The sequence below is a fragment of the Falco peregrinus genome, chromosome 5, assembly GCF_023634155.1.
Source record: "Falco peregrinus isolate bFalPer1 chromosome 5, bFalPer1.pri, whole genome shotgun sequence".
In the NCBI taxonomy this organism is placed as follows: Eukaryota; Metazoa; Chordata; class Aves; order Falconiformes; family Falconidae; genus Falco; species Falco peregrinus.
In genome coordinates, this window is record NC_073725.1 from 44431488 (window position 1) to 44451054 (window position 19567).

General features: G+C 35.4%; 1 protein-coding gene across 6 annotated transcripts in view; it reads left to right on the forward strand.

The window, feature by feature from the left end:
* The window catches only part of MLLT10 (MLLT10 histone lysine methyltransferase DOT1L cofactor), a 136913-nt gene that overhangs the window by 104443 nt on the left and 12903 nt on the right, over positions 1-19567 (forward strand). For all 6 annotated transcript variants that reach the window (XM_055806257.1, XM_055806254.1, XM_055806258.1 and 3 more), the window contains 2 exons: positions 13793-13910; positions 15249-15321. In XM_055806257.1, the coding sequence (XP_055662232.1) occupies positions 13793-13910; positions 15249-15321 (191 nt within the window). The remainder of the gene's footprint in view (positions 1-13792; positions 13911-15248; positions 15322-19567) is intronic.

Consider the following 19567-nt stretch of genomic DNA (forward strand, 5'->3'; position numbering starts at 1 on the left):
TTACGGAGTACTTTAGCATGGAGGAGAAAGAAGGTGGATATCTGTGAATTTTAAAATATTAAGTGCTTTCATGTCCTGGTTGAGGCTTAGGATCAGGTGCTACTTCTGTCGTTGCACCAGGCAGATTAGATACTTTTTCCTAACGTTTCAAGACTTGAAAATACCAAGCAGATATCCCTGCTGGATGTGTCTTTGATTCATACTAAATCATGACAACCACCTGTATGTGCCTTTGTTTTTCCTGGACACTGAGAGTCTTATCCAGTTCATGAGGTCCTTGCTAGTGGTTGAAGAGACTCAGTCAAGAAAGCCTATTTTACCATGCAGTTGCTCTCCAGTTTTCATGTGGTTACCATATATGACTTGTTATACCTCAAGGGTTAGGGTTTTCCTGCTTAGTTCTGCAAATTTCATAGTGCTGTCCTCTTACTGGGCTCATGTGGATGTATTCTCCGTGTTTACCCACGTCTTCACCGTGGAAGTCTACAAATAATTGTGTGCTAATGTATTTTTTTGTGTAGTGTTCTAATTAAAGGAAAATCAACTGAGATTCTAGGTGTACATATAGTGGTTATAAGTTAAGGTAATCTTGTGCCTCTATAGCAGACAAAAAGGAATAGTTAAAAAAGCAGGTTTTATTTAAACAATTAGTTAAAAGAGCAAGTATGACCAAATCTTGGTTGCTCAGCTGTTTGGTCAGGATGGCAAGTATGCCATTGGAATAGTACTAAAAATTAGAATAGCCTCTAAGATGTGCTGCTAAGATACATTTCTTTTAAGATTTCAGCTGTTAAGTTTTCTGAGATCTTTTTTTGGCGTTTGTAATTATGATTTTGGGGACATTATAAATTTGTCAACTTTTGATAGATTTTTTGCATCCTTTTTTTTAAAGCAGGGGTGGTCAGAAATTCTAAAGAGAAGGTCTCAGGAAAATTTTTTTTCCATATAATTAATCTCAATATTGGCTGAAGTACTTTGACTAGGAGGTTATGGTAGACATGTAAAACAGAAAACTTTGTTTATAGTATTAAGAAAACTTTCAAGCAATTGAAAGCAAGTGTCCTAAAGTGAGAAAATTAGATAATACTACTGTGCCTTTTCTTAGTTTTTAGGAACTGCTATGCCCATATAAAACTTAAGTGATTAAAACTTTTTCCTTCAACAACTAAATAACATTGATTTTAAATCTTCAAAAAAACCCACCACCTTGAAGATCCTGGATTTTGATTCTCCCATTCTGTTGTCTAGTTTGATGGTTCCCATACTGTGGTTTTAGTTCGTTTGTTTTTAAGACAAAAACACAGTATGGGCCTTGTTGCAACTACTTCTTTTGTGTCTCATTTTCTCTCTCATGCTACTCATAATTTTTATTCCAATCTAATAAATACAGAAGAGATTATTAGCTTATGTTTCATGCTGTGCCGTAACTGAATTTAAATGCTGCTATTCCTCACCAGGTGGGAATCAGTGGTCTAGTAAAAATGCCACTTGCTGGAAATGCAGAATTTTTGCATCCTGTTCCTCTTTTTTTATATCTTGGGCATAGCCTCAGATAGGATATGCTGCTTAAATCAGTGAAGTTCTATTAGCATAACAATGCATTTAACAATTGCAGGAATATAGGAAGACGGGAATACAGGCGAATAAGGTACAGCCCACACAACTATTTACTCCTGTTTTTCTGTGAATTGATCCTCTTGAAGTGTTTGCCTGTACTGCTGGTTTTGCATGTGACAGCAAATTACTGTATCCCAAAGTACAGTCTTTTCTCTCAGAAGCGTGTCTTTTAACTTTTGCGTGGATGTTAATGGATGCTCTGTTGTTGAGAAAAATCACTTTCTTGCATTTGGATTTTGAACATTGTCTTCATTTTTCCTTGTTAAGCCAAGTAACAAGTTGCACCACTCCAAGGTCCTTTGCTCAGTTTTTATCTTGGAGATTTCCTTGTATGTAATGTATGTTGCTGTTATGTTGTTCTATAACAGCTTGCGTAACTGCTCTTTCTGATGTTATTCTTAGTGATTATTATATGTTCATAAAAAAAGCAGTGACCTGGGTGCTTCCATATCTGTTGGTATGATACAGCAAGATTTGTTTTCTTCTCCTCAGGAAATGGTGGTTGTTAGATTGAAAAATTATGATTTATTTATTTATTTTTTAAATTTTTCACTTAGCAGATTTAATGTTATGTAATTAAATGTTGCTGCTTTGGCCGAAATTGAGATTGGAATTGGTTGAGCTATCTCTGTTCTTTCTGATGATTTAAATGAGTGAAATTACCCTACTAGTGCTCTGTGGCCATTTGTTTCCAAGGCCTTTATGGTCCAAATACAGGATTAGACTGCAGAAATGCAAGTAAAGGTTTTTGACTGGGTTTTCTTCCTGTTGTTGATAATTAACGCCATCTCTCAGACTGTATTCCTTTTAAGGGAAAAAAAAAAGCATTTAAGTATATTATCTCATTTCAGCAGTATTTTTAGTGGGAGTGGAAATGGCATGTAGTGGTTTCTTTAAGACATACAGCCTTTTATTTTAAACATATGTAGCTCATTGACTCTTTGGTGCTGGTATGATATGATTCAGTAGTGTATGATCTTTACGTTATTGTAATCTCAGTTTATTCAGAATTTTTCAGGATTCTTATTCTGGAAATTTAATGTGATAAAATTGTGACTTTGTAGATTTTTTTTTTTCTTCTATGTGATGGTATCTGTGCTCTTAATGACTGTATTAAGCACATCTGTGAGATAGTTTCAAGCAATATTGCACATATTTGTCACTGAACTGTTTTACAGATACAATCCAAAAGATAGAGAAAAAAAATGGTTTTTGCCAGTGGATGATTCTTCTTTTTTTTTTTTTTTTTTTTTTAAAGCTGTTTTTCCTCCTCTGCAGCTTCTGTTTTACTTTCTTTCTAAGTTCCCATCTCTTACTTTATGCACTAAGCTTCCTTTGCCACAGAAGCAGCTAATAAATAGAAGGAAAAGGACAAGAAATACTTCTAACAGCAGTCCTTATGGCTTGCACAGAGATAGGGAAACTGAATAGTGCTGTTCGATACTCTTTTTAGTCCAGGATTTATTTGTGATGGCATGAGGGGTCCACTTCAACATGGTGTAATGAACTACTGCCTCCATGGTGGAGATGTGATAATTGGGAAGGTAGGTGCTGCTGCTCAGTTGCAATTTTAAGTGAAATAAGTTTGCTTTAATCACTTCCATGATCCCTTCTGAAGTTCGTTTGGCTTTACTCTCTGTGGGAGCAGTAGTGTTTTATTTAGTATTCATATAGTGGTGGTTATTCTCCTTTGTCTGATCCAGTTTTTAGAGGGAGATAAGGCTTGGTTTTTTTTTAATAGATTTGGAGTTATTTGTTAACAATACAGGAATGTGAAAGCTCAGGAATCCTGAGCTCTTTTCAGATTCTTAGATTCTGAATGTAGGGCACCTTATATTTCAGATGCTTCTATCCTGTGGTTTTTATTTTCTCACTTACTGAATTAGTCTAGTCCCTAATTTTGGATCTCTGTAGTCCCCTGCTTTTTTTCCACATCACTAGTTTGCACTGGTTTTGGTTTCCTGTTTTAGTGGTTATTTTCTTGTGATAGTTTAAGTCTGCTCGTTATTTTGCATGCTATCAAGAGAACTCTCTTTCAGTTTTCTTTTCTGGCACCCACAGGAAAATAAGTGAAAATACAGGAAAAAGGAATTTTATTCTTAGTTCTTGTCTCTATCAACAGGGAAGTTAGACGCAGTTTTTGGAGCAATCTTATCTATACCTTCTGAAACAGGTGGAATTATGAGGGAATTTAAGTGTATGCTTTCAGCAAGTAGTCTTTGAAAATTCAAGTTAAGAGGGTTTTTTGCAAGTCTTCAGGACGGGGGGAATTTGGGCATTTTTGTAGGACAGTGAAATGCACATACCCGATTGATATTGCTGGTGATCTTGCAGTTGTAGTCTCAGATTATGGGTGTCATAATCTTGAATGCAGTAGGGCTGAGGAAGATACTCCTCTGTCCACTTATGTTTTCCAGTCTTGCTGGTTTCTTCTTCTTGGTGTGTTTTTTTTTTTTTTTTTTAAATTTGTTTTTGTTAATACATATTCGACTCAAAGTAAATGTGAGGAGGGAAGGAAAGTTTCAAGTTAAGCATCTGAATTTTGCTAGAGCTGGGCAGGTGAAAGTGTAAATCCATTTAAGGAAAATTTCTGGGCCATCCTCTCTGGCTGCTGTAGAAAATGGTAGGTCTATTCTTTGGGGGGTAGAATGAATACGTGAAAAAAGACAAATTGTCCTCAGTTTTAGGACACTGGGATGTGACAGATGTGACTATCTCAGACTTCAGGTCACCTGCACTAGATGGTTGACTGCTTAAGTGAGCTTCCTGCTTCCCTCCCAGAGTTACACGTCACAACCATGTGTAATGGCTGAAGTTAAGAGTTTAGTGTATTGGATCAGAACATCTTAAGACTTAAAACTGGAGACTTTGAAATAATCTCAACAAATTTATTTAAGCCATAATCCTTTCTTGCAATGCAAAGGAACTTACCCTAATTATGGTGGGTTACATTAGACATGTAATCAGAGATGATTTCCATAACTCGGGAAGATGCTTACTCTCTTTCTACATTTTTTTCAGGCAACTTCCTGAAGTCTGTTTCTTAATACAGAAATAGTTGAGATGTTGAATGCCAGAATAGCTCTTATGAAGTCCAGAGTGCAGATAGTATAGATTTCTACTGCTTGTCTGAAAAGCTAGTACCAGGTAGGTGCCTTGTAGTGAAACCTCTCACTCCTTAGAAATCAGTCATTTATGTAAAATATAGACAACACTTAATGTTTTGCTAAATTTTTCCAAAATGTGCTTCTTCTGGTGACATCAGGACATCAGGTCATACCAGTCTTTTTGCTGATACCAATTCATTTGATGTAATCTAGAGGCGAGTGACCTTCCCATGCAGATAAACAGTATGTTTTGCAAGTTCTGCTAGTTCATTTTTTTTAAGTTCAATTTATATATTGCCATACAGTGTGTGGCATATTGATGCTTGCTTTGTTTTGTGTGGGTTTTTTTAAAGATCCGACATAAAAATAGCAGGTTTTAGAAATTTGTGGTCAGTTTAGTTGTATTTTCTGCATTTGTCTTCAGAAAGATGATTAGTACTACCTTAAATATGAGTGGTAATTAAGAAGAGAGTAATAAAACATCTGGAGGTTATGATAATTGCATGGTTTAAGCAGGATGCTTCCAGAAAATGGAAATAATATCCTTACTCCAGTACTATAATTCTCTAATCGATAGAAATGGTGGATACATGAAAACCAATTAACATATTTTATATGACTGCCAAAACACCTCTTGATGATAAGATCTCTCAAAAGGCGTTCCTACCCACTGGGTCAAAGGCAGAATGTCAACATGGATCACGGACTGTTTGGATGCTGAAACTACTCTGTTCTCGTTACCTCAGAACTTTAAGAAAAAAAATATAAAAGGAAAAGCAAGCACATCCAGTACAAAAAGAAATAATTTTTAATAGAATATGTTGCTCATCCTTGGGACTCATCGCCACAGGAAATTGCCAGCGCCAGTAGATTTAGAAAGTGTGCTAAATGCATCCCTCAGTGTGATGTTGTAGACGGTGGGGGTTTGGTATTGTGGTGCAAGATGTCACTGCAAAATAGTGACTTTCCTTCCAAAACCACTAAACCCTGTTTGTGTTACTGCCGGTTAAATTTAAGAGTCTTGCAAAATTAAAAATGTAAAAGAACCATGCAAGTAAAGGGTTTTCCATCTAAATTTTCTTGTTTGTCACTTAAAGGCTGTTTTAATTCCTTGTTACTTCTAGGCAAAACTGGTAAAAATAGAATTTTCTTCTCATTCAATGTAACTGAGGATTTTTGGGGTGGGGGTGGAGGAGAGTAGTAAGGAGGAAGAATTTACAGCCAGAGGGAAAATTCCTTCCAACATGTGACTCAACTAGAAGAACAAAGGAATCATAGTTGCAAGTAATCTAGTATTTAGCCCAATTAAAATATCTTTACTTTTTGTATTTTCCTCTTGCTTCATTAAGAATGTCTTTGCGTCGACTTAAGCAATATACAGGTAGTCTGAAAGGCAGTTGCATGATTTTGCGCAGTGCTGCATGCTGAGACAACTGCATCAATGTTTCAGTCTAGCAATAAATGTTTTCTGCCTTCAAGCTGAAGCTTATTTAGCTTGGCTTATCTGGTGCTGCTGTAGCAACCATCAGTCTCCAGGCAACTGAGGCACATTGACCTCTTCGTTGAACTGAGTGTAGCACTACTTCAATTTAGCTGCCTGAGACAATAGTAATGGTGTTGAATGTGAAAAACGTGAAATTTTCTAGTCTGTATGCAATGAAAAGAATAATAAATATTTAGATGAAACGAAATCTTGTTCAAGTCAAACCTAAACATTTGAAGTTTGCATGGTGTATGCTTTGTTGTAAGCTGCAAAGTTTGTTGCTGAGGCAGTATCCTTATAGGCCTTGTATAAAATGTTGAGGATCTTGCAAGAGTTTTTTACACAGCAGGAATTCTGCTACTGTAGGTGTTTGTTTCATCACTTAAATAGCAAAGACTATTGCTGTATATTTAGAAAGTTAAAGTGTCAGTGTTTGTGAATAAGTGGCTGATGCTTATTACTATTTTTGAAATTATAGATGATCTTTAAAGTAGTTATTTTTCTCTCAGATCCATCATTTGCCATTTAAAAAGTGTCTGGCTTTCTCTGGAATGCTCATGTAAAGAAAATAGATTACTGCGTGGGTATACAGGGTTTGTTTCCTGATCAAGCCATTCTTTCTGCTGGTCAATATGAGAGTGAAATCGTGGTTTCTGATATATAGGTTAACATTCTTAAGTAAAACAGATTCTTGGGTAAGACACTGCTTCCATTGTCTATGTAGAGCAGATACAGGTTAAGTGCTATGAAGACAGAGGTGGATGGAAAGGATGGAGGAACAGACTTGGGGTAAAAGGGTTTTGTGTTGAAATGATAGCTCTGTTTTCACTTAGGTTTGTGGGGGAGGAGGAGGAATCCCAGGGTCTTATCTCTGTAAAGCTTTTTTTTTTTTTTTTTTTTTTTAAATATTAAAAAGGCATAACAAAACAAACAGAAATCCCCCCTCTGAATGAGGTAGCATTCTAGTAAGTGTTTGTATAAGTCTTTTTTTGTGTCTAGTTTATAAATAAATAGATATTAATTGGTTAAAATTTTATATAATATCCAGCTTAGTTAACATGGAAGAGATGAGTAAATGGGTAGTACAGTTGGGGTTATAGCTTTTTCACATTATTGGAAGACAGGCCTTCTACCCATGTGGTTTTTAATGACTTGATGTGCCCTTGTTGTACACTGGGCAGAGGTATAAATTAGTTTCTGTAGGTGTGCCATTAATTTTTCATTTTGCCTTTCAAATCCCACTGTGTTTCCTAGTTGCATTCATTCATGCCTTTCTTGGAATATATTTGAGTGCTGCTGTTTGAAGGTTAGATGGGTTCATTTAATTGAAGGATTTATTTGTGCGTTTAATCAAAACAATTGATTCTCAAAGACAGTATTTGATTATTTGCTTGTTCATAACAAGAGTCTTCATTACAGCTCGAAGTTCAAAGTATTTATTTTTGCTAGTAACATAAAAAGTACTAATGATGTGAATAATGTATCCATAGGATGATTTTACATGTCATGTATACGGTTTCCTGACAGATTTTAATTATAATAATTTGTACATGTAATTAATGTTCTGTTTGATGGAAAAGTTGCTTTTTTCTTTGAAGATATCATAAACCCTTTTTCTGATTTAATTTTAACTTTTCCAGCCTCCTAATTAAGCTTTTCAGTTAAATCTTGTATTTCAGCCAGTTAGTGAAAACTTCCATTGTAAAATTGCACCTTGATAATCTGTTTTAAAAAAATCTGGAACTTTAAGGACTTTAGAGTGCTTGGATGGTAATGGTAGCAGTATGGAACAGGTTATCTTTTCAATCCCAGTATTGCTTTTGTGAGTGAATAAAAGGCTACAGTGGCTGTTTGGGGTTGATTCACATTGGTGATGTACATATGGTAGTAGGTGAGGTGAGGTTAGCTGTAAAAAGTACACTTCCCACTTTGTCATCAATAGTGCTGTAGGCTGTTTTAGTTGAGAAGTCAATATAGTTTGCCTGAAAATTAATTTCATAAGTTCAACTTACAACTAGGAAAGACAAAATATGAATTAAAAAGGTGTGAATGAAAGTACCTGTTTAAAATATATAAGTAGCCTTTATCATGCTGCATTTTAACATTTATTTGGTGTTGTGCTAGTTGTTTTGAGAAGTCCTATGATGGTTTTCAGAAGAAATGTGGAAACTGTTTTTTAAGGATTTTCTGTGTTATCGTCAATTCCATTTGTATTTCTTGGAATATAGGAAAATAAACAGGAATTTGGAAATTTATTTCATTGGAAACAAGGTCTAGATAAGATTTCTAAGCAAATTCCATATTTGTGGCAAAAATATTCGAGAGTTGTGCTGCAGCAAGTGATGCGTGAAAAGTTGATGTAGCAGAACTTCCTCTTGGGCTTCCTAGAAATTTGGTTGTATTGCTGCATTAACCACAGCCTGACCACCTTCTGCGGGCATATACAGCCATCCCAGATGAGCAGCTACACAGAATTCAGAGAAGGCAAATGATATGTGTAGCAGTGGTTCCCCCACATCTCCTAAATGAAATTAAAGATGGTACTATAAATACTGCAAGAGTAAAAGGAAGCACATTCTTCCCAAGTAAACAGCACTTAATACTCAAGTAAAGCCAACTGTCACATGCTCCCCATAGCATAACTGGCCTTAATATTTCTAGGGATAAAAATCACTTTTCTTCACTTGTCCAGATTAAGCTAGGAAACATAAGGCCAGGTTGCTTTTGCTGCTGTCATGTGATAGGCAGCTCTTTTAACTTCTCAAGAAGGGCAGTTTGTTTATATATATGTTTATTACCTATTTTTTATTATCATCATGTATGCAGCATTAATATGTTTGAATATTTAAGCTCATTTAATTGCAGTACGGTTTTAATTTTGATGTTATTTTCAATAGTACATTGTTCAGATAAATGTTGCTTGCCATTGGCCAAAATACATCAGTTTAAGATAACTTCTAGATTAAGTAAGCTGATGTTAATAGCTGGTGTAGTGCTTGAATTTCCTTGCGTGTTTCATGAAGCTAGACAATTGCATGGAAAACATTAGTAACATCTTCTCAGAAGTATAGCAGAATAGCTCACAGAAAATTAGTTTTAAACTTCATCTGCATTTAAGTTTTTGCTCCTGTTTTCAGTAATAGTTGGCCATAAGAAGTAGTTGCTGGTGATTTCTAGTGCTCTTGATTTCTTTACTTCATGTTAATAGGAACAAGGGGTAGTTTTGCACTTTCTATCACAGCATTGGGCTGTGATGAAGAAACCTAATATAATTGGTAAATGGTACGACCCTAGCCACGTTAATCTGGTACTCATACTTCAAGAGATACAGACAGTGCAGGAGCAATGATATGTTTTTATTTTAAACAAGAAATAAAAATAACCTTTGAAGTTATTGTTGACAAATAGATATTGGCTGAAGTAGGTCATTAGATGATCTGTCACTAATTGTAAAGCATCATCATAATGGTGGTATAATGTAGCAAAGCTACAATATAGCAATGATTATTTTTAAAGCAGAGGGGAAAAGGGATGTTGATTGGATGTAAACTGATTAAGAAGCCGTCTTGGAATTGGTTGTTCTGGCCATCCTTGTTGTCCTGTCATGAAAGGAGGAGCCTTCAGTGATGGTTTAACTACAATTAAATCCCTCCCCTTTCTTTATGGAAACTCGACTGTAGGCATTTCAGCATTAGCCTAAACAATGGTTTTGAATATGTTAAGCCCCTAACAATTAGGGAGCAGTTTGGGGCATTGAATAATGTGGAATGATGCAATTGAACCTGACAGCTTCAACAGTCAGCCTACTCATGGGACCCGAAAGTTGTTCACACTTGGTTTCATCTCTCATCACACGCTGAGTATTAAAACCTTACTGGTGTGGAGCTGAGACAGAAATGAGGCCTGTTATCAGAAAATATTTCATAGCATAAAATTTGAAAGGAACAGGGGAATAGGCATGCTTAAAGGTTCTCAAATTGTTGAGACCTAACCTAATTGCATACAACAAAGTATTGTCTCATTTTTCTCCCCTTTGGTTTTCCTGCTTAAAGAACATGTAACTTCTGAAATGAAGAAACTGTTTTCCCTGGAAATTTAAGTAAATGTTCAGTTATGAATGCAAATAGTTGTCAGCTTGGGAAACTTTATAGTCATACTGTTACAGTAAAATACCATTTTGGAGTGGTGCAAACACATACAAAACTATTTTAAATATTTCAGAGGCTATTTATATGTATATATGAGTTAACTAAATTTAACTTGCAAGTCTCATTCTTTAATTAGAAGAATATACTTGCATTTTCTTTCTGTAGAGCCAAGTGGTTTTAAGCATCAATCAAATATCAATCATTTATTCTTACTGCATTTGGGCATTCTGTGAATTAGTGTATCTTCCTTCTGTGCTGCTCTGCTGCTTATTGCTTTTCTGATTTATTGAATGTGCCATAAATGAAAGCAGTGTATTATATACCTCTAGATGGGCTTAAATCCTTCTGCTAAAATCTTTTCTGGAAAATTTGCTGCCTTTTCAAAATAAATACTTAGCAGTTTCTTTATTTCATTAGTTCTTACATTTTGATCGTGTGTTGTGTTGACTGTTTAACTAGAATCAGTTGAAATAAAGAATACTACAGCTTTAAAAGTTCAGCATTTTAGAGCATGTTTCAGTCCTGTGACCTTAATATGTATTGACAGGATGATTGCGCATTTTTAATAAATGCTTGCTACAGCTTGTTTGGACTGTGAGTGAAACATGAAGCTCCAATTTCACCTTTAAGTAATGTAGCGCTCCTCCACCTCCTCTACTTTCCTGTCAGATGAAGTCATCACATACATAATAAAGCTTCGCAAATCATTATTCTTGTCATTTTACATTGCCATTTAAAAAAAGTATTGGAAAAGTTTTTATTTACCTCCAGCTTACTTGAACAAATTTATTAATGTGATTTTTTTTTTTTTTTTTTCCTTTGAGAGTTGCATAGGATAGATGATGGTACTAGAACTTTTGTAGTTCCAACTTGTTGTAGGACACCTTCACTATTATTTTAAAGTATAATCAGGGGTTAAGTTTAGGGTGATCAACTACTTGAGAAAAAACTCAAGTTCTTAGATATTGTTTAAATCACGCTAAGTCTTTTGATCTGTTATATCAACCCACTTAGCAAACATTAATTCCTTTGATGTCTCTTGTTTTGTGATGTGATGGCTACTCAACAGACTTTAGCAACTCCTTTCAAGATACTTAGACTTTCAGAAAGTTCTTAAATCTATTTGAGCATGTTTCAATCAAATAAATAGCTATTCTCCATGCTGATTGTAGCAGCCCTGCCATCATAAATTAATATATAGTTGCTATTACAGTTTTAAGCAGCCTTGCAGTGAATTACAGTGAAAGTACCGCAGCTTTTGTGTAAAACATGAGCAGTACACTTACTAGAATTAAGAGAAATATTTTATAGAAATATTCTAAGACTAAACAGAAATAAGACCTGATGTTTATCGTTTAAACAAAAAAAGCATGAACTCCATTAGTAGAATTCATAACCTCAGCCAGTTTATATAAATAACATATATACAGATTTTTATTTTGCTAGTCTTGTCTCTTAGATATGGAAGCAAATAATGATTGAATCTTGTAATATTCCATTCTTCAGTGAAAGAATTTGACAATGTTTTTGAAGTTTGTTTTGTTTTTGAGAGGGGGAAACAGCTGAAGGTTGCTAGTGAATGATGGTAGCTGAGCTGGAATCATACTACAGGTGTTCATTAAAGGAAGTAGCTGTGCAGTATTGCTACCTTCATCAGTAAGTGTCACAGTACTAACACCTACTGTATTTCTGGAAGCTGTTCTGTGTGGGTAGGTGAAAATGCCTGCATTATTTTTAAGACTTACAACTAATTCAGATTAATTCTACTAAAGACATGCAATTCCTTTACAAAAAAAGATATAACAACCAGATTTGAAGTGAAACTGTAGTTCTGTGTCCAGCAACCTCACACATACTTTCATTCTTCTACTGTCACAAAGTTAGAAAAAGCCACAAGTAATTACTTGCAATGATCAGGTTTTTCACTTTTCAGTTTAAAGGTATCAGGCACAATTTCTCACCAGTATATAGTAAATAAAGCATCATTGAAAACAGTTGTACGAATTCATAAAAGTCCATTCATCAAGTTTAATATGTTGGCTGAAAGCCAGAACTTAATGGTAGTGTGTGATTCTTTCCAGAGACATAGTTTATACTCTGTAATATTTTGCTGTAATAACCAGTATGTTTCCCCTGTCTCTTGTGTGCAGTTATACATGTCAAAATGTTCCACAAATTGAGTTCCTTCCTGTTCACCTTCTTTTTTCACTTTTTTTTTAAAAAAAATTCCTTTGTAAATGTTGTTTACATTTTCTTAAAAGATTCATTTTAAAACCAGTGATCATACAGGTTATGTATCTCTGATTCCTCCCTCCCCCCCAATATTGCAATCTTCTCTTTGTTCTGAAATATTTTTTTTAATCAGGTAGGAAAATGCCTTTTTAATATGCAGCCGTGCCTTTTATTTTTTTCTCTCCCCTTTGATTGCCTGTCTCTGCAACTCAGCATTTGACACAAATCTTTTCTTCGAAAGGGAAAAAGTATAAGCAGCCAAGGAAGAAGGTATTTTTATTGCGCTGGATTATGCAAGATTTTGGCCAGCCTCCTTAGCTTCATCTGTTTAAGGGTTCATTTTCGCTTGTTTGGCACAAGTCCCAGCAGAGACCTTCAGAATTGCGGTTAGCAACATGAATGAACACAAACTTTGGGAGCTCTTCAATAAGTAGAGCTGGCCAACTGCCAAAAATACAGTTCCTTATATGGGGTCAGGGCAAAGCTGTGATTCCGTGAGCCCTCTATTGTATAGAAAACATACTTGTAATGGCTGTTTGCGTTCTTTAAAATAAAAACAAAACAAAACAAAAAAACACCAGGCTTCCAAGTCTATCAAAATAGGAAGTAACAAAATAGTGTGCAGGTTTTACTAATGACGGACTTGAGCAAAGGAAATATGGCTCTGTGTAGTTAAACTATAGAGCTGAAAGTTGGACCTTTTGACCTCCACAGCCGGCTTGTGATGTAAGGAACCCAAGCATTTGTGAGACATCTGTTGTCTACCTGCCCTTATTTTGTAAATGGTTTAATAAGATTAAATAATTAGTAGGATAACCACATGGTCGCCATGCTACTAAGTCCTAGCATTGAGTGCATACTTCAGGATTGCAAAGGAACCCTACCCATCCTGCTACGCTGCGGTTGTTTTAAAATGCAGTTGGTATTTTTAACATTTGCTACAGTAATTTTTTCATGGGAAGTTTTTTTTGTTAACAGATCTTGCCAACGACAAGTAAAACACACTTTAAAACCTGATATATTTTCAAAGTACTGCAATTCTATTTCTGTACTCACAAATGGAAAATAATATTTATTTCTCTTAAATACATTCAGATTTTAAAAAACAGTCAATAATTGTGCATTAGGAAGGCTTCTTTAAAATACATTAGCAGTTCTCCCCCCTTTTAAAAAGAAGGATTCAAATGTTAATTCGTTTCTTGCAGGCGAGCACCCTACCTGGATCTTCTCTCACTCTGCCTCCATCCCACATGTACGGCAATAGGCTGAACCCAAATTCAGCAATGGCAGGACTTATAGCTCAGTCTGAAAACAACCAAGCAGGTAAGCTTCTCGCTGCTGGTGACGAATGCGCAGCTTTACAGATGGAAGAGATTGTTAAATTTGATTTTTGAACTCTGCCTAGCATTTGGTTATTAAATGTGCCTGTATAAAGTTGTTATGTGTTGGAAGTAAAATCTCAGTTGTCTCCCAGAACAGTGAGGTTTTCTCTCCCCACCCACCCCCCCCCTTTTTTTTTTTTTAAGTGTCTGAAATGTAAATGTTTAAGCAGAGCCATCAGCAGGCAGGAATGCAACAATGTCTCCTGTGACTTCTGTGATTGATGTGTTCAGTTCGGAGCTCTTTGCAAAGAGTAACACAGCTCTGGGTTTTGTCCTGCATAGTTTAAACCTTTATTTGCATAATTCATGAAATTGCATTACACACAACTTGGTGTGAAAGGGATCCCGTTAGAGAACTTCTGCAGCATTTAATAATCTTGTGAATATTTACCGATTGGCATTTTGTGCCGTTGGCTCTCCTCTACAGTTTTAATGAGCCACTGGCTTTGCTTTGTTTCATTCCCTCCATAAGGATTTGTTGACATGTCGTAGTAGTCATGCCTGTTTGGGGGAAGGGAATGAGTTTAGCAGTTTACCAAGAATGGATCAGTCATGTCTTTGCCCTCCAAGAGGTCGGAGGTCGCTTGACTCAGAATAGGGGGAGGGCAACCTTGAAGGGGGCAGATAGGGTTATTTTATTGAGAGGCCATAGGGAAAATAACCCTTTTGAGTCCTTCCAAGCAAAACGTTTTCGTATATTTAATGAGGCCTTTTTTGTTTGTTTTACTACCTTTTTAGTAAGGGACTTTCCTATGCTTCTGCTTATAAATAGGAATTAGTGAATTATACGCTTTCATAAAGTTTTCAGTAAATTTGCAGAATAATATGTGCTTGTTAGATGGCAGTGGTAAGTTTAATGCGTTACATATTTTATGAGTTGTTTTGGGATGCAAAGTGTTAAAAAAATACAGAGCATCAGGATTTGCTGTGATAAGCATACAGATTAGCTGTCCACAGCTGTGATTCATTACTTTCACCGTACAAATTAAAAGTGGCTGAGGGGAGGGTACTGCAAATGCAAACCACGCTTCTGTGCTGTAAAACTGAAAGGAATGAAAGAAGTGAACATAATCCATGGCCTGGTACAGCCTCAGAAATGTGTAAGGACAACACCTTACATGCTACAGTTCAGCAATCTTAAACTAGTTACGTATTCACTCTTCAGCATTAACTACAGGCAGAAGTTGAGATTTAAGGTATTTTTAAAATACCTACATCAGCTTTAAAACTCTTATCTAAGAAGAGTCGATTTATCAGCTGTGAAATATTTACACTGCAGATCAAGATCTCGGAGATAATAGTCGCAGCCTTGTTGGCAGAGGAGGTTCACCCAGAGGAAGTCTCTCACCACGGTAAGCATTATTTACATTGGAGAGTGCAGGCAGAGGAAATGTTTTAAGATTTGGAAACTTCACTGTCTTCTTACTTAGTAATACATACATGTTTTAAAAGCATATATATATATATATATATATATATACACACACGCATGTATACATACCTTTATTTTTATATAGATATACCCATCTTAACAAAACCCAATATGTCCAGATAGCTAAAAATGTGCTGAAATTTACTTACATGTATATCAACTCAAATTAGGTTTACAAATTAAGGACTTTACTTAAGAAATGGAGACTTGCTTTAGAGGAATTTATCTATCGTTTAAGCCACATGTACTACTTATCTCCTCAGATTTGTTACCGTAGTCATATTTTTAGTCATATTTGCAAAAGTTCCAAAATCCCATAGACTTAAAGACTAAAACAATTACAGGAATAAGATGGTCTGAGAAGTTAATTACTTGTTTAAAATTTTTACTGATATTTTCTTCCCTCTTCCTCACAGTTTCAAAATATGCAAAAATTCTTTGGAGGGGAAAAAAAAAAAAGTACTTCTTTTGTTTTGCTGCAAATTACCTCTATTGCAGAAGTTTGACATAAGAATTTTGCTGGAATTGTATTGCATTATTTTGTTTTAAATTTCTTGCTTTTAAAATTTCAATATTGTGTTTTAAATACTTCAGTAATATTTTCTAGGTATTTTAAGTGAATCTTTGTTTTTAAAGGGCTTTATTTTCCATACGGGATCCCATATGAATTAGATTTTACAGTGTTATTACTGTATTCTTTTACTTGGGGACTAACAATGGGGATTTTATCTTGAAAAGGATTTTAGGATAGCTAAAAAATGGTAGTTACACAGATATAGCATTGTAACAATGAATTTGATTGTTACAGTGTGTGTTTACTACAGTAATTTATAATAAATATCTCCAAATTAGATAATTTAATGTACATGCCTGGTGTTGTTGATCTTGTATTATATTCCTTAATTAATCAAAGGACTTCTTGTTGAATGGGGTGAGAATATCCATTGTAATACTTAGATGTTATTACCTAGCCATGAACTGGCTTTTAAGCTTTCCAATATATGTTGCTTCTAAAACAATAAACAGGGAATTTACAAATCAGTTTAGACTGTGTTTTCAGTATAAATAGATATATTAAAATTAGCATATAATCTTCCTATAAATAAGGAACATGTCTGTATATATACAGGCAAGTAAGGTAAGAGAATTTTGAAAAGGGACGTGCTCAACAATTAGGAAATTCCAGATCTCTAGACTATATATTAAGTAGTCCTCTTAGGCATGCATTTTGTGGTAGTTACAAGTTTTAATGCCTTCTTGGTTAATATGAAAGTGCCTGGTCTTTGTATGATTTGCAGTAGGCCATAGTTGTCTTCAGGCTGGCTGTGTTTAGGTTAGAATATTTGGAAGCCAAACTTCTTGAATATGATGCTTCTGTGGAGTGTATGTTCAGGGTATATACAGTCCAGTACTTAAAATATGATCAAATTTCAGCTGGTTTTGATGGGGAAGGCAAATAACAACTGTATGACACAAAGGCCACCTCGGTCCACAATTGCAGAGCTTCCTTCAGTGTGCGTAAGCTGTAGCACTTTGCAAAGCAGATAGCTTTTCCTTGGCAGTAGAGTTGTTAAAAAACAATGCAAAAAAACCGGCTGGGGGGGGAGGGAGGGGGGGAAATCACTGCTGTAGTTTCAGAACTGAAAGATGGAAAAGCTTAGACTTAAATACCTAGTGTGGAAAAAATTTAGAAAACTTACTCGTTCAATTAAGTTCTGTAGTCAGCAAATTTCACCCCTGGTTTGTGCAATGGGAAAGATCACATGTGTGTTGATGTTACTAAAATGTGTAGGTAACTCCCCACCTTCCCCAGTTAAATAAACAAGTGACTGATTACTGAAAATATGATTTGTATTGAATAAAAAGCTGACTTCAAAAATCTGCCATCTGAAAACTTTGCAACTCTGAATGTTACCTGCTTTATCTATTAAATCTATTTTTCTGCAAGTTCTGACTCTGCTCCCTTTGAAGCTTACAAGATACATAAATAACACGCTTCTTCGAAAAACCCATGTAATTATCAAATAGTTGCTTAAAATACAAACAGTTGCAGAAACAATTGTTTGCTGTTGATGACGCAGCCGATTGCAGCTCTTCAGAGAAGTGTGACTCATGAGCTGTATGGTCATTTCAAATGTGTATTGTTATATCTTCCTATCTCTGTGTAACCACAGTATTTAATGTTTAAGCTGTTATATTTAAAATTTTAATATACATGAGAAATATACCTGGTATATGTGTGCTGTTTCCATTTTGCAAAGGAATTGCTGCTTTTCCCAAGAGAGTAATTAAACTTTTTTTTTACCCCATAGTTAACCTTAGATTTTAAAATGCATTATCTAATACCTGCATTGAAATAATGTATGTCTGCCTATATCTAAATGCAGTATTGCTTACAGTTAACACCATAAGAGTATGAATAACTGTACCCCAAATTTAAACAAAAAACAGTTTTGAAAGTAAGCAAGGCATGAAACATGAAACGAGGGATTCCCATCTCAGCGACAGCATTGGACCTGTGCATACAGCACATCTATAATCCTATTGGAAACTATAATCAAATACTATTTGGGATAAGGATTCAACCCTAGTATGCAGGAACCATGTCATGTCTAATGGATGAGGTAGGGGTTCAGCAGGAAGAGGATGGATTGACTAACGTTGTGATACATAGAAGTCTAGATTTTGTTTGTTAGGGTTTTTTTTCTCCTTCTGTACAGGCTTCCAGTGAAGGATTGCAGAGGTTATATAGTCACATGTTGCTTTGTTTCTACCTTTGTGAAATTGATAGGAGACAGTCCCAAGCCCAACAAGAATTTTGTTTGTGATTTATAATTCAAACGGTGCAATCTGTTAGTTATGCATCCTTCAAAAGCATGCATACAGAGAAAGAAGTTGCTGGGGGGCTTATGTGGTGGTTTTCTGTATTTGTTTTCTGGTTTTGGTTTTGGTTTGTTTTTTAAAGTGTGTTGTTTGTGCGGTGTGTAGTACATCTGTTCAGAATGTTTCTGCATAAACCTTCCTTCTTATCACTTAGGCACATCATGTAAAGAACTAGTTTTAAGGCTGTTTTTGCTATGTCTGTGCTGAACTGTTAAATGGTGTTGAGTTGTCATCTCTTGTCAAAAGCCACTACCTTGGTTACCCGTTCATCAGGGCTTTTTGTTTTAACAAGCGTTTTTCTTCTTTCATCCTGTATGCAAAAGAGGAATTATTTGTAAATTACAGAGCTCTTAAGTCACCTACTTAAAACCTTTTCTCATAAAAATCGCTTTTGCTCTGGTGCCTACAAAATGTTTGACAGTCATTAGGTAGCTAATGTGCTGTGACCACTGCTTATTATGCTAATCATAATTAACACACTGATTTCCTGAGCTCTATATGTTGTCCTGTACTGGGACTATGGTGGTCTTGTTGCTAAGTTTGCACTACATGTAGAACAGTATGGCTGTGATCCTGTGATAGCACCAATACTTACTACTTACAGTAATAACTAACATGTAAAAAGCAGAATTTGAGCTCACTGGAGTTAATTTAAAAAAACAACAAGAAGACAAACAAAACCACAGCTGACTTTTTTGCGTTTGTTGAGTATGAAGAATGGGACTGCACATACATGAGGCCAGAATCCTGAGTCAGAAATACACTTGAGCATCTGGTTTTGCTCAGAGGTTAAATTTTGCCCCATCCCCAGTGCAAAAGAAGCCTTCTCAAGGGACCTGAGGGGTCCCCAGCTTTCTCAGTGGCTGTCCGCTGAATATTTCATTTTCTTCTGAATGAGAGAAGACGTGGCAAAGGGATTATTCTTTGAATTATGTGTGATAATGAGTAAAAAAGGAAGTATATAAAGTGTGCACAGGACAAGCAGAGTATAACTTAACTTCCATTGTGTCCCTTGCAAAATAATATTTTCACATTGTCTCTCAAAAATGTGGTTTTTACATGATTCTTTTTAGAACAAGTTAGGCAGTGGAATTATATACAGCCTTTCTATGTGGAAGTATCATTACTGTCCCAATTTTAACAAATTGGTTTTGTTTTCCCAGTTTTCTCTGGGAAAAAATTGAAGATTTTCTGTTGCATGGTTTGTTTTTTTTTTTGGTTGTGGTTTTTTTTTTGTTTTTTTTTTTTTTTTTTTTTTTTTTTTGAGACAGGTGCTCTATGTA